General features: G+C 34.1%; 1 protein-coding gene across 26 annotated transcripts in view; it reads left to right on the top strand.

The window, feature by feature from the left end:
• The window catches only part of ADGRL3 (adhesion G protein-coupled receptor L3), a 798,791-nt gene that overhangs the window by 698,010 nt on the left and 85,718 nt on the right, over window positions 1–15,063 (top strand). For all 26 annotated transcript variants that reach the window (XM_073237549.1, XM_073237551.1, XM_073237548.1 and 23 more), the window contains 2 exons: window positions 4,517–4,726; window positions 7,051–7,271. In XM_073237549.1, the coding sequence (XP_073093650.1) occupies window positions 4,517–4,726; window positions 7,051–7,271 (431 nt within the window). The remainder of the gene's footprint in view (window positions 1–4,516; window positions 4,727–7,050; window positions 7,272–15,063) is intronic.

Here is a 15,063-nt window from a genome sequence, read left to right as displayed (position 1 = left end):
AGGGAGAAGGGCATTAGGGGGCATTATGATTAGCACACATAATGTAGGGGGTCCCAAGGAAGGCAGTATAGCACAGAGAAGACAAGTAGTGACTCTGTAGCACCTTACTACACTGATAGACAGTGACTGTAATGGGGTTAGCGGGGGGACTTAATAATATGGGTGAATGTAGCAACCACTATGTTGCTGATCTGAAACCTTCATAAGATTGTATATCAATGATACCTTAATTTAAAAAAAGAGAGAGAAAAAATGAAAGCTGTTGTCAAACAAGAAAAAAATACAGAATGCTTTCAGATTAAAAAAGGAAATCAGAAACATTGGCTTTCTTACTTTCCCATATGTTATCTTAATTACTTATCACATTAACCTGAAGCCTCTGTTATTTTATCTATATGTTTGAGTCTTCTAATACTCAAAAGGTGAAGTACAATTGTGACATTGAAGTGACAAGATTAAGTTCATGTCTTTGGACCCTAAGACTTACTCTAAAGTCCTCTTGCTACCATACATAGTTTTGCTTCCACTGTTTAATATTTTCACATGTTGACATTTCAACATATCTTAAGATGTCATGGTATAATCTCCTTCTCATTCTCCAGCTTTAGTTTTCTTTACTTTTACTCAAGATTTTAGAGCAGAGCTGGTGGTTTAAGAATAAAAAAATCCCAGAAGTTATGCAATGGGCAGCATAATACAATTTATAGTTTATAATCTAAATCCATTGTAGAAGAGAGAAATGATTAAGGAGAGGCTCAATTATTCAGTTGACACATTAACTGTGCATCCACTCTGTGGTAGACAACATTCTAGGTCCTGGAGGTTCCCTAGTGATCAAAAGAGGTAAAACAATATATTTCCTTAGAGTGTACTTTCTAGTAGAGGATAAGACAGTAAACAAGAAATTTTAATAAAATATGTAGTGTAAGTAAGTGCTAAGGAGAAAAATAATGCAAGAAAAGTAATAGAGAGTCAGAATGGGGGAAAGGTGTTTGCAATTTTAGATAGGAAGTCTCGGAGAAACCCACTGTGAGAGGGTGATATTTGAATGAAGGACTGAAGGAGGGCACCGAGTAAGCTCTGCAGCTATCTTCTGGAAGAGCATTCCAGGCCAAGAGGTCATCAGGTGCAAAGACTATGGGGCTAGAATATACTTCACTGATCCAAAGAACAGAGGTCAGCTGGGGTGGAATGAATTGAATGGAGGTAGGGATAGGCAGTGCTGTCGCTGGAGTACAGCTCTTACAGCCCTTGTAAACCTCTGTAAAGACATTGGTTTTTACGTCACTGAGGTGGGAGACATTGGATGCTTTCATCAAAGAGTCTTATTGCCTGACTTCTGTTTAAAAAGAATCTCTCTGTCCTGTTGAATAGAGGGACAGGGAATGAGAGTCAAAGTAGGGAGGCTATTAAAAAATAAACAAGTAAATAAAACAGTTGGCTCCAACCGCTTTAGTGTAGTGGCGGTGATAAGCAACTGTCAGATTTAGAAAAGAGGACCCTGCAAGGTTTCCTGGTGGATTGAGGGTGGTGTGTGAAGCAAAGAAATCAATATGACTTGGAAGGTTTTGGCCATATCACCTCAATGAAGTTGCTATTTACTGAAATGTGGAAAACAGAGAGAAGAACAATTTTTTTGAGGGGGAGGAGGATAAGATTGGGGACTCAGTTTTGGACATGTAATATTTAATACCTTTCTAAACATCCAGTGGAGATTAAATGGATGCTAAAGCTATACTGACAGAAGAGAGGTCAGCTCTAAGGCATTTGATCTAAGTGGAGTGGGATTATTTCAATCATTCAAAAACAAGTATTTATTAAACATTGTTTTTTGTGCAAAGCCCAGTACTAGGTGCTGGCATATAAGATTAATAAGATCTCAATGCACGTAATGGTGTATAGTTCCTGTAGGTCCTAGGGATTGAGTAGTGCTCACAAACGTGGTATCTTGGAAACAGCAATTCTTGATCCATTATCACTTTGTTACAACTATACCTAGTTATTTTACTCAGTTGGCCATCCTCTTGAAGAAGGGTTGATTTGTTTTCACGGCTGGGCCTCCTGGAAGTTCTGTTATGACAGACTGTTATAAAGAAGGCTGTCCTCCCAGCTCTTACTGGCAGTTAGTGTTCATTGTTCTTTCCTTGTACCTTACTGATAAAATTCAAGTGGCGAGTTGTGTCCTGAGGGTCCTGCTCTTGCAGTACAGCACGCACAAGGTTTTGGGTGGTAATGATTTCTGAGCTAGACAGTAATACTGGAAAGGTGAATTAATCACTAGATCTTCTTGTTCTGTCTTTGAGTGTTAGGTACTTTTTGCACTGATGTTTTGACATTTGGTATTATTCTCTTAATAACTCTGCATGGGGTTTTTGAAGGATCCGCCAAGCCACTGACTAAAGTAAATTTTCTAATAATACAATTACCTAGACAAAGGCTGCAGTGTTTTGATTTCTTTTTTTCTTTTTCGTTGTCTTTTGTTCTTTCTTTCATTTTTCCTTTTCTTCCATTCTTTTTTTTTCCTTTTAGTATCTAAGTCTTTGGGATACATTTGAGAATGTATTATACCTGCCATTTTTCCCATTACAGAACACCGCTGTGCTGAACATTAGTGCTTGATACTCAATCACAGCATCTTTTCTTTGAGTCAAAGAAGAGAGCAAATAACTCTCTGTTCAGGGGACCAGGTAACACTAACCAGTCCCCACTCTCCAATAGTAGAAGTAATTTAAGCTATCAGAGACCCAACACTACTTTAGTAGCATCTACTGGAGAACAAAGCAGTTAAAGCAAAATTTCATGTGGCTGCCTTTCATGATTTGAGCTCCTTCCAAGAAATGTATCTGGAGTCATGCAGGATATTATTTTGGAAGTGTTTCACTGACAGCGATCTAGCAGAGTTCTTTATCAAGTAACAACTGAGGAGTCATATCTGACAATATGAGAAGTGTTATGATTCGGTTACAGCACGGTGACTCACTTGTAAGAATTTCCACATGCAGATTAATATTTGTATGAAGTTGGCATAAAACATAAAAGTATAAGGTTTGAAAAAATAAATAGAGATAGGACACCTGGATATTTAATGTCCTTTGAAGGCAAGCTAACCGTGCAGAAGACAATTAAATATAGTAAGTTCCATTGATCTAGACACTTGAAAAAGGTGTCAATTTTTCTAATTTCTAATTGTTTTCAACTAAAAAATTTCCCATATACATGTTATAGTTTAACCTATTTATGCATATGTCTGTAAAAATAAATGTTATTGACTTGTATCTTTTATTTTACATAAATGGTACACACTGTATAGATCCTTTTACCACTTGCGTTTTTTAAAAATCTAATATTAGAAATTTGAGAAGTGTACATGGTTGTGACTATAAATCTAGAACACTGGTTTTCTGCTACTCTATAGGGTATTATTCCATAAATCAGCCACTGTGTATTCATTCCCCTACTGATGGAAGTTAAGTCTTTAGGGCTTTAAAGGGAACATAAAAAGAAGAGAGGAATTGACAGTCACAGACAATTCCTCAACTCTGCTCCAACAGGTTGGCACACTGGTGTGTTGGGCCACTAAATTCTAATGCCTTACAGAAGGAGTTTTAGGTAGAGGCAGATTTCCATAGGGCAGAAACAAAGTTTTGAAGCTTAGAACAAGGATAGTAATGAGATACTAGACAGACCAAGGAACATGGCAGGACTATTTCAACAGAGCCAAAAAAATGCAGTTTCAGTATAGAAGTTTCCACGAATTTTTTCCTAGCTCTACTATCTAGAAATTCTGAATGCTTATTTTCATCTGTGTATAGCAGGCTCTATCCATACAAAACCCTTCAAGGATCAAACTTCCTGATCTCATTAAGCCATTCAGTATGAATATAAATCAATGAATATCCGCCTTCTTTCAGATCTTACACTAAATAAATGGTACACACATGTGGCCATTCATCAGAATTAACTGGAGATCTTTATAAAAATACATGCTTTTACAAACTCAACCTTGGAAATTCTGACAAACAATTTATAGGACAGAGAAACTGTATTTTTTAATAAAAATATGTCTCAGTGATTCAAAAAGCATTTCACTTGAGACACCACTTCCATAGGTGTATAGCTTAATTTTTTAAAGAGAAATCTCTAGTGGAAGTTGTCAAGAAAAAAATGCCTAAAAAGGTGGTATGGGCTAAAAAAACAAAATGCTTTTCATTGTACTTTTTGGCCAGAATTAAACTGACTCACTTCAACTATTTATATCTTCAAAATATATGTAGCTAAGAGAGGTGCAAACACTGTTGACATTCCTGAATATGGAAGCGATTTACTACACCTCAGAGAGAAAATAAAATGCTTTACCCACGGGCTACAGAACACAAATAATTAAGTTATTTATTGTGGATGTGTAGAGGATGTTTAGTACCTTATGCAAATCATGCTTCATGAATCCAGGCCTTTGTAAAATGCTCTGGTTGGTTATGCATAATTGCAACTTACGGCTTTTCTGTTGTGTTTCCAGCACAGTGATGCGGTCCATGATCTTCTTCTGGATGTGATCACGTGGGTTGGAATTCTGCTGTCCCTTGTTTGTCTCCTGATTTGCATCTTCACATTTTGCTTTTTCCGCGGGCTCCAGAGTGACCGTAACACCGTCCACAAGAATCTCTGTATCAGCCTCTTTGTAGCAGAACTGCTTTTCCTGATAGGGATCAATCGAACTGACCAACCAGTGAGCACCTTACATTGATCTTTTCCAGTTATCTCAGACAGTTACTGATTTTCAGATCTTACCTAGTTTTCCCTTTCTCATATTCCATTGTTGTTAAGAGCAGTGAGTTTTATAGATGTATAAATATACATTTCTTTAGAAATTCTGTTCACAAACTTGGCTTCCTAAGGAACAGTGTCTCTTCATTAGTTTTTATTTTTTTTAATATTTTAATCACAGAGCTCAATATTGAGGCAAGTTAAATAAAATCATTTGGAGGATGGAAGAGTATCTTTTCTAGCAGATGTAACTGTTATTTTTTGAAATCTATAACATACTTCTTCAAAAACTGGTGGGTATTGTATTTTAAAACTGCATGGCTAACATGAGTTTTTCTAATTGACATATTTTGGAAAATAGTTCAAACTGTAGGTTATTTTTATAATTCGTAAACTCTTCCCAAGTCTTATTTGACACTTTGTCAAGTTCTGTTCACATCTTTAAGTGCTAACTTTGTACTCCCAACTACATTTAGTCGTGTCAAGAAAGGAAGAAAGGGGAAGAGGGAGAGCAGAGGGAGGGAAAGGGAAGGGAAGGGAAGAAAGAAACAGCATTAGCCAGTTGTTCTTGGTAAAACCTAACAGAAAATATAAGTAGTGGATAGTATCTACTACATTAAACAAACTTCATGTCCACTTATAACTTTTATGAGGCCCTTTCTATTTACTTAGGATTCATGCACATAGTACATGTTTGTTCTTATGACTAAAGCTGCAAATGTAAACTTTCATTTTTTTAGAAGACTTGCAGGCATAATAAATTCTTCATTCACTTAATGCTGTTCTCTGGTATGTGTCCAGATGTATGGCATACTTTACAATAAAAATGTAGTTGGATTCATGTCTGCAGTTGCTCATTCATGATTAATGGCTGTAAATGGTACAGTAATGGTGATTGTACTTTTAATTGGTTATCATATTCAAATGTGACAGCTTTTCCCATAAATGCATACATATGAATAATCAATCGAAAGTGCACATTTCTTTCCCCCAAAAAGTAAAGCCTTCTGATAAGAAAAATCAATAGTTGAAGTTATAACTCTAAAAAGCAAGAAATGGAGAATGTTCGATTTCATTCTGTTGTTAATCTGCAATTCAAATGCTGTGTGATTTATTTACACATAATAGAAACCTCCTTATTTTTGTTTGCTGATGGTACATATGGCATGATAAACTTCACCAAAGGCTGTATGTTGCACAAAACTAGTTTCTGATGAAAACAATGACTAATGGGAAAAAAATTGGATAGAGTGCAGCTCAGCCAACTTGTCTTCACTGTTATTACTGCATAGGTGTACTCTTCCTGCCTCTTACATAGTGGTTGGGCTCTGCTTTCTTTCTAGCTGCTCTGACATTTGACTTCCTTGTCTCCCTTTGCCTCTCTAATCCAATGATGTTGACCTGCCCTTTGTCTCATTTCTCAAGCACCACACTCATCCTTGAATCCATACTAATCTGATCATTCCTATAAATTTGTTGCTCTTTTCGCATAGGAGCAATAGATTTTAGTTAGGACATCTTATGAAAAATGACTTCCCCAAAAGGAATGAGAATTTTAGGAACTGACATAAGAAAATTAATACATGGTCAGGTGAAACTTGTGGTGACTTAAAAAATATGCCAAAGTAAGAGCTGGCTGCCTTTTTTTGACCAAGCTTATCTAGACCAACATTTGGTACAATAACCAAAAATGAAAGAAAATGATCCACATCTGTATCACTTTTCTTTAACCAGATCTGATTTTATACCTACGTAGCATGTACTTCCCAATGCCATCTTAAATCTTTTCTGAAACAAGGCAGGGAAGAAATAAATAAACAATTAATAACCTCATCATAAAAACTGTAATTATTGTATTTTATTTTAAGAGCTTTTAATCTCCTTGGTTGAATATTTCTTTCATTTGCAATTGAGAAACTTAAAATGTTAGTATACATATGATTATGGCCAAGAAAGAAATTTCATGAGATCAATTTTATAATCTTTAGACTAATCTCAGTAATAATTATTAACTGGCTCTTATTAAAACTTTTTCCTAAATGTTATAATTTTTCCTTATTATAATGTCATCATCCATAAGCCACTCTAATACAATGCTAAGTATAGTTTTCAAAGATAAGCTACATCTAATTAGGTTTTAATATTTGAATTTTAAGAATCTTGTCTAGATTATTCTTTTGCAGAACTCATTTATTACTGCCACCTTGATAAATATTATTTCATCAGCAGTTGTTAGCATTTCGATTGGTATCATTATTTGACTGAGTCATTTATTCCTTTCCATAGATTGCCTGTGCAGTTTTTGCTGCCCTCTTACATTTCTTCTTCTTGGCTGCATTCACCTGGATGTTCCTGGAGGGGGTACAGCTCTATATCATGCTGGTGGAGGTCTTTGAGAGTGAGCATTCACGCAGGAAGTATTTCTACCTGGTCGGCTATGGGATGCCTGCGCTCATTGTGGCTGTGTCAGCTGCAGTAGACTACAGGAGTTATGGAACAGATAAAGTGTGAGTTTGTGTTTCTTTCCTTTTTAAAAGAAAATCTAGCTGAAATAAAAGCTTTAGGATTTTCTTGGAAGCTAACATTTTTATGTCACCTCACAGCAATGAATGGCAGAACTTGAAAAGCGTATGGAGAAATTCAACTCCTGGTTGTACAATAATTATTATGATGTCAAAAGAGAAAAAAATATTCCTGAGATTCAGCATCTCACAATTGTATCATAACCTTGAGTAATTGCAAAGAGATGATAATTTTAATATCTTTCAGAATATTGAGACATTTGTCAAACAGAGAACACCATTTATTCAGAGGATAGTGTAGCCCCTGGCATTACTGGCTTCTCGTCTTTCTGACATGTCAGTTCTAGTTACTGGAAAGAAATGTACATCATTAATAGAAAGATAAACTATAGAGGCAGGGGCAGCTTGTATTTTTCCCTTTTCTTTCCTAGATGGGTATTGGGGTATCATGATAAATTTAAATTTTATTTTCAACATACCTTCAAACTGATGATATGTATATATGAAGATGTCCAAAATACTGGAAAGGAATCAATGAAAAGTATTTTTGTAATCTGCATCCATATAACAACAGGGATCCTGAAAGTGAATACAAGTTTCAATAGAAAAAGCAATTAGAAAGAATACCAAGACAGAGCTCTTATAAATACATTTAGAACATAAATTGAGGAGGGAAAATTAAAAAAGGGGAAAAAAAAGGTGGCCAGAGTCTTAAAAGAGAACCATGAGGAAAGTGAGAAACAAGCTTCAGGATGGTGCTTCAGAGCACCATCTGCGGTGTTCTATGTCAGAGAGAACTCAAGTAGGATAAGTAAGAATGGAGGAAAATCATCTGTCTTTTGCAACAACTATTTTGATAACGTGCTGAAAGCAGTAGGCAAATTGGAAGGTGTGAAGGCATAAGTCAGTAACAAGATGAACCTTCAAGTATCATCTACACCCTGAGAAATTTTGATTAAGAAATACTGATATTATTAACTCATGATAATAGTAATGTGGCAGGATTTTAATACTTAAATCCCAAAAATGTCTAGGGAGGGAAGAAACAAGTTGATAGATTAATAGGGAACAAATATCTTATGTCTCATTTGTATTCAATATATACGTATAGACTGAATGAAAGGGAAAGGTCGTAGGGGAACAGAAAGGCAAAGTATCAGATGTAAGATTAGGAAAACCTTGATTTTGTACTGAAAGTGGCCTAGAATTCACCTAGTCCAAGGCATTAATTTTACAGATGAAAAAAATCAACGATCGGATAAGTTCATTGTCTTTCCCATAGTTATAGAGCTAGAAAGTGTCAGATATGTGATAAAACAGGTCAAGTTTATTTCCATGAAGCTAGGATATTTCTGAAATAGCAAAATGACCCCCAGTATTCTAGGGTAAGTGTGAAGAAAAGGACAGATAAGGTAAATCTCAAAAACAATTCAACAGATGTGATACAGGCTCCCATCTATCATATTGTTGGTGCCTAATGGAGGAATTTTCCATTAATTAGGGCATGCTGATTTTCCTGAGCGAATAGGTAAGGTCACTTTGAGAGGACAGGAGACTTGAGAAGCTTTGAAATGACCACTATGGAATATGTGTTAAGGAGCCAAGTAGACATCAGCAGTAGTGAAGGCTCAGATGAGGTTGGATTTGTGCCGAAGTTAATTAATAATCCAAATTTCATAACTTTCCACCAACAATCAGCACCCTGAATATGCTGGCAGTAAAGCAGCTCACTTCCCGGAAGAGAGCATTCATAAGGCAGGGAGGGCAAGCAGAGGGCAGGCAGGGAGGCGAGCATACAGGGAGCATCGGTAAAATAGGAATTGTGTTAGTACAGAGGCACCAACAATACGATTGAAGGGAGATTGTATCACATCTGTTGTATTTTTTCCTTCAGTACAGTGACAGGCTATATACTAGTGTTTGTATAAATGTAACTAACAGTATTTTTAACCGAACCTTTGTAAATTGTGTTCAAATCTTAGTTCATTTTGTGGATTCCAGTGACTGCTATAGAACAGATTAGGAATAGATGAAAAAATTACCTGGGTTTGCTTCTAAAGACCTTTAGGACAGGGAGATTAGATACATCATAGGATTTTTTTTTAAATGATGCCTTTAAATGATAAAATTCACATACCATAAAATTCCCTCTTTTAAAGTGTACATTTCAGTAGTTTTTAGTACATTCACAGCATTTTGCACCTGTCACCACTAATTCTAGAACATTTTTATCACCCCAAAAAGAAGCCCATTGGCAGTTATTCCCCTTAGATCATAGAATTTTACATTTTAATTAATGTGTTTCCCTGTAAGAGCTAAAATAAACAATATCTTCTTTGTGACCTATTCTACCTCAAATATGGTTCCTAAGTAATTCAATTTTGCTCTCGTTCAGTTCCTGATTTGCTATTATTTTGTTTCATATGGATATTTCTTCTTTTAAAATATTTGCAAATTTTGTTAGTGAACTGAATGTGTTTGCTTTGTGTTTTAATTATTTATTTTGAGACAGATGTCATTTTCTGGATAGTAGAATTCTATCTTTTCCTAGAATCAATACCATGTAGTCTCTTGTGATTTTGTTAAAGCTTTGGCCATCACTGCTTTAATTTCCTGAACCATAACTGGAAGCTCTCATTTACTGGCATTATGACTGTGTGCAAATAGAGGCTAATTTATTTCTCAAGCAGTGATTTAAAATAAGCCTTGATAATAGCTCAGTTTCAAAATTAGGATTTTTCCAACACAAAGAGAAGCAAAACAGATTGGAGAAAAAGGAAGGTAGTTGCAAGAGGGAGAAAAAAGGATAGGGGAAATCGCATTAAAATGCAATCACAGGTGGGCTGGAGCATTTAGTGTCTCGTTTGTGTATTTTTAATCAATTGTCCACAGTAAGACCTTCGAATACATGGAAGAAATATTTAACTTCTACCCTTTGCCCAATTCATAGAACCCAGTGTCTATATAGTACTATTTTGAGGAAATAGGTGTTGAAAAAAAAAAACATTATTCAGTCATTTGTATTTACTTGAGAAGCTGAAATGCATGAACCATGTTTCTATCAGCAGGTTAATCAAGATATTATCTCAATGAAAAATGAAAGCAAGAAATTTTTACACATCTTGAAGGATTTCTGCAAAACAGAATTAAATATCTTGTTCCTTTATTATCGAGTCTGCCTTTGTTGTTCCAGGTTCTGTTACTATTGTTTATTACTTTTATTTTATTTCAAATGGCATTTCCCATTCCCTGTTCATCACATGACTCATGTTTTTTTCATCTAAGTCTAGTATCTCAAGTTTGGGTGTTTTGTTTGGTTTTGGGATTTTGTTTTTTCTTTTTCTTTTTTCTTTTTTTTTGCCAGTGTTACCTTCTTATGTGCTACATTGATTTTTTAAATACAAATACGTGGAGTCCACAGTTTTAAATAAACTGCAGCTGTTCAGAATTCAGAAACATATTGTCAGCCATTTTCTGTAAATTTTTATTAAGCTCAATACAATAATTTTTTGGACTTGGAAGTCCACTTCATTTATTTTTGGAACTTTGTTATTATTAAATTGTTACTCCTTAGCTCAATAACTTGGAGTACCTAGAATGAAATCATTGACTATATATTACAGTAATCCAAATAATAGGTACTTCTCCCGTCTCTCTTCTCTCAATGTAAGTAATTGTATTATACCGACAATGAAGTTTTATTTCTAAAATCTTTAATAATAATAGTAATAATAGCTTGCATTTCTAAGTAGGGAATCATATAAATAGTAGGAGAAGAAATTATTTTTGTAGGTTAAACAAATGTTATTTTGATACAGATAGAACTGTCACGTTCCCTCTGGTTGGTGGACTATGATGTAGTTTTCTATGAAATGTTGTAGGGCTGTTGAAGTGATTATTATGTAGAAAACATACCCGTGCACAAAGCATACATAATTTGATTTTGAGAAGTTGCTTAGTCTTGGCCATCAATTTGCAATGCTTGTAAGAAAATCTTATTATTTTCTGATGTTGTTGAATGAAATCTTTTTATCTGTACTGCCATTATTCTTAAGAATGTACTTAGAATTACATTTAGTCACAATAATCAGACATTTAAAAATAAGATTAAAAGACCAATACAATCATTTTAAGAAGTAACTCTCAGCTACTATTTACAATGGGTATTTATTCCATTTTATCTGTTTTTGAATCATCCCTCTGTCTTTCTTGTACCCTAATTCATATGGACATTCAGTAAACCCATCCAATATGGTACTGTCAGAAGTTAAAGGCTGGAATTGATTTACCAACAATTCAAACAAGACTGATTTGGAAATTATGTACTAAATACTTATCACCTGAAAGTAATCAGTTTATATACACTTTAATTACCTCAATATTAATAAAAAATGCAAACTGGTCAGCTAATTTTTAAAGAAAAAGAAAAAATTTATAGTTTATAGCACTGTCCTTGCAATCTAAACACACAAATGAAAAAAATAGTGGTTAATACAATAGGTAGGTTGAAAAGGACTGAGGGTAGGTTCCTGGAGGAGAAAAGGTACTGAGAAGGAGTAAGTCCAGAAAATAGCCTAAAAGTTAAAATATAGGCTCAAAAATCAGCAAGGAGTTTCTGAAAGATGTCAATTAGGTCATAAACATTTATAATAGATCAGAACATCCCTCAGTACTAGAAATATAACCAAGTCCTTAAAATATAATTGAAATCAAATTTTATGATCTGAAAATTATTATAAATCATCTATTAAGTCTTAGACTTGTCTCCCCAGCTCACTAGCTTAAGAATAGCTCTAAAAAGGGTAGTGTATCCTTTGCTAGATAAAAGCCCCTAATTTCTTTATTTTCACTATCCAAACAGCCTAAAATTCACTGCTGATTTTTAAATATCCTAAATTATAAATTATTCAATAAAGAGCCCAATAAGAATATTGAACTTGATAGTTTCTACAGGTTAGATGCACATGTATATTAATACATTTCACAATTTCAAAGCACTATAACCCACTCATAGGAAATTATATATTCATTTATAATATTTCTCTAAGCATATTGTTATATGATGTTATGTGATATTCCTACTTGTAACATGTCATTGACATCAAGCATCTCCCTTACTAAATATATCATCACCAGGTATGTTTAACTTTAGTCTGACTAGTGGGAAATAGTACAAATAATGAAATATGTGTCAATACATATATCAAGATAATTATTAAATATGTGTGTGGGAAGTGCTATGTGTATTCATATGTTGTTTTACTAAAGGTCAAGAGTGGGTTTTATGTGTATATTTATTGGAGATAAGGGTTTATTGTGCCATCATTTCCTTGCCCAGGAACCCTATGATTGGGCATAAAATTGTCACCATGTATAAGAATTCTAAGTTGAACATAATTTTTTTCTGTTACGGAGTTAGCTGTACCAGAACTGTATCAGAATATCAGTACTGCTGTCCTATTACTTACAAAATGTGATTGAATGTTGGCCTTAAAGTTGAATGTTAGACTTACGTTATTTTTGGAATCAGAGAAATATGATAACTTCCACATCAAGAGATCACTTTATGTCATAACTTCATCCACTAGAAGATTACAGTAAAAAAGACAAATGATCACACATATCATGAGGATATGGAAACATTAGAAAGCTCACATATTGCTGGTGGCGATGTAAAATTGTGCAATTAGCAACTTTAGAAAACTGTTTGAAACATCTTCTAAATGCTAACCACAGTTATTATATGAGCCAGCAATTCCTCTCCAAAGTATTTGCTCAGAACTGAAATGAAATAAAGGTAAAGCATAGGTTCATTCCAAGACTTGCGCCCAAGTGTTCAGAGCAGCGTTATCTGTGTGTGCCAAAAAGTAGAAATGCTCAGTGCTCATCAACCAATGAAAAGATAAACAAAATGTATGATAAACAAAATCCATATGATAGAATATTGTTTGGAAATGAAAATTAATGAACTATTATCATGCTGCAAAATGAATATGCCTTAAAAACATGATGTTAAATGAAAGAACATCATTTAAGACTATACATTGTATGATCTCATTTATATGAAAGGTCCAGAATATGCAAATCTTTAGAGACTAAATTATAGCAGTTACTAGGACTGGGAAGGGTGTTGAAGCCATCAAAAGTGAATTTGGTAGAGACAATGGGAAGTGACTACAGATGGCTACAAGGTTTCATTTTGGTTCCATAAAAATACTTTAAAATTAGATACAGTGATGTTGTCACAGCTTTTAAATATACTAAGAACCATTGAATTGTACATGTTGAATGGATGGTTTATAGTACATAAATTATGTTGCAATAAAGCCATTTCATAATACTAAAATTTTTATTAATTTAATGAGATGTCCTCATATTTAGAAAAATCTGATATTTTTCCTTGAGGTATGTTTCAATCACCTATGAATCATAATGTTTCAGTATGTACAGCATATAAATTTCTCATCTACTTATACTGAAAATTATAAATATTGCAAATTTATAATTGTTAACTATATATGGATATCTTGTATTTATTTTATAATGTGTATCTTTTTTGTCTTTGAGAAGCATGTACTAGTCCAAGGACTTTGGAGTCAGATAGAATAAAAATCAGACTCAAGTAATTATCAGCCTTGTGCTATGGGCAAGTCAGACCTGAGTTTCACTTCCTAATCTGTGATGTGGGATTATTTTATAAGTACTTTGCAAGAATATTGCTAAGTTTGAAACTATGTGTATATGAGTAAATTCATATGTATTTGTATATGTATATGCATACATACATATAAATATTTAAGTATGCCTGCATATGAAGTGTGGCATATATAAGCATTTATTAAATTAGAACTTTTATTATTACTGGTACTATAATTTTGCTGATACAAATGAAGGAATAAAAACTTTATACTTAGCAACATTGCTTCAATTATAGAATAATATATTGAAATCATCCATTTATTAGAATAGTGATTACAATTCTTGTGCCACTGCCTCCTGTTAATTTAAGCAACATGAGACTGTGGAAATTATTCTAACACTTTCAATAAATTATAATGGATAGCACATTGTTTACCTTTTTTGAGTCTACCACAAAGATAAAGATGTATTTTGTTGAAGAAATAGAAAAATGCTTGTTTTTAAAAAATACAACATGACTGGAGCATAAAGATCACATAGCCTCTCTTGGACCTTGAATTCTAAGATCTAAACCTGTAGTTAAACAACAGATGCTTGAATTGACTACCACTGATCACATTCCATTCCTGCATCACTCTGCCAACCTTTTTTCCAGTTCATACACTTGCTTGCGAAATATTCTGAGATTAGATGCGTGTGACAGAGCACTTCCTGCCTACTTCCTGTTGGCTGAAACTCAATCACAGGGTAACCTGTAGCTGAAGAGGAGGCTAAGAATTGGTCTTTATTCCACATGGCCATTTACTGGCCAAAATTAGGGCTTTAAGTACTGCAGAAAAAAGGGATAATGCATACAGATGGACCACTAGCAATCTGCCACAACGACTGCAAAAATTGTTTGTAAAATTCTAATGTATTTTTCTTCCTTTGCCAAGTCTATTTGTGAAATAGTGAAATCATCCTTTCACCAACACGAGAATATTATTTATGTGGACAAGTGAATTTTAGGTAAAACAGGACAAAGTAATAAAATCGTTAATAAGAATCTTTATTTTATAATCACCTACACACATGTGTGATCTAAGCTAAAAATGACATTAAAAAATCCTTAATAAGCATATTGTGCAGCAAGCTTAAA

This window comes from Manis javanica, chromosome 5, assembly GCF_040802235.1.
Source record: "Manis javanica isolate MJ-LG chromosome 5, MJ_LKY, whole genome shotgun sequence".
Classification (NCBI taxonomy): Eukaryota; Metazoa; Chordata; class Mammalia; order Pholidota; family Manidae; genus Manis; species Manis javanica.
The sequence above is the reverse complement of the archived record's forward strand: the minus strand, read 5'-3'. Positions and strand labels throughout refer to the sequence as shown.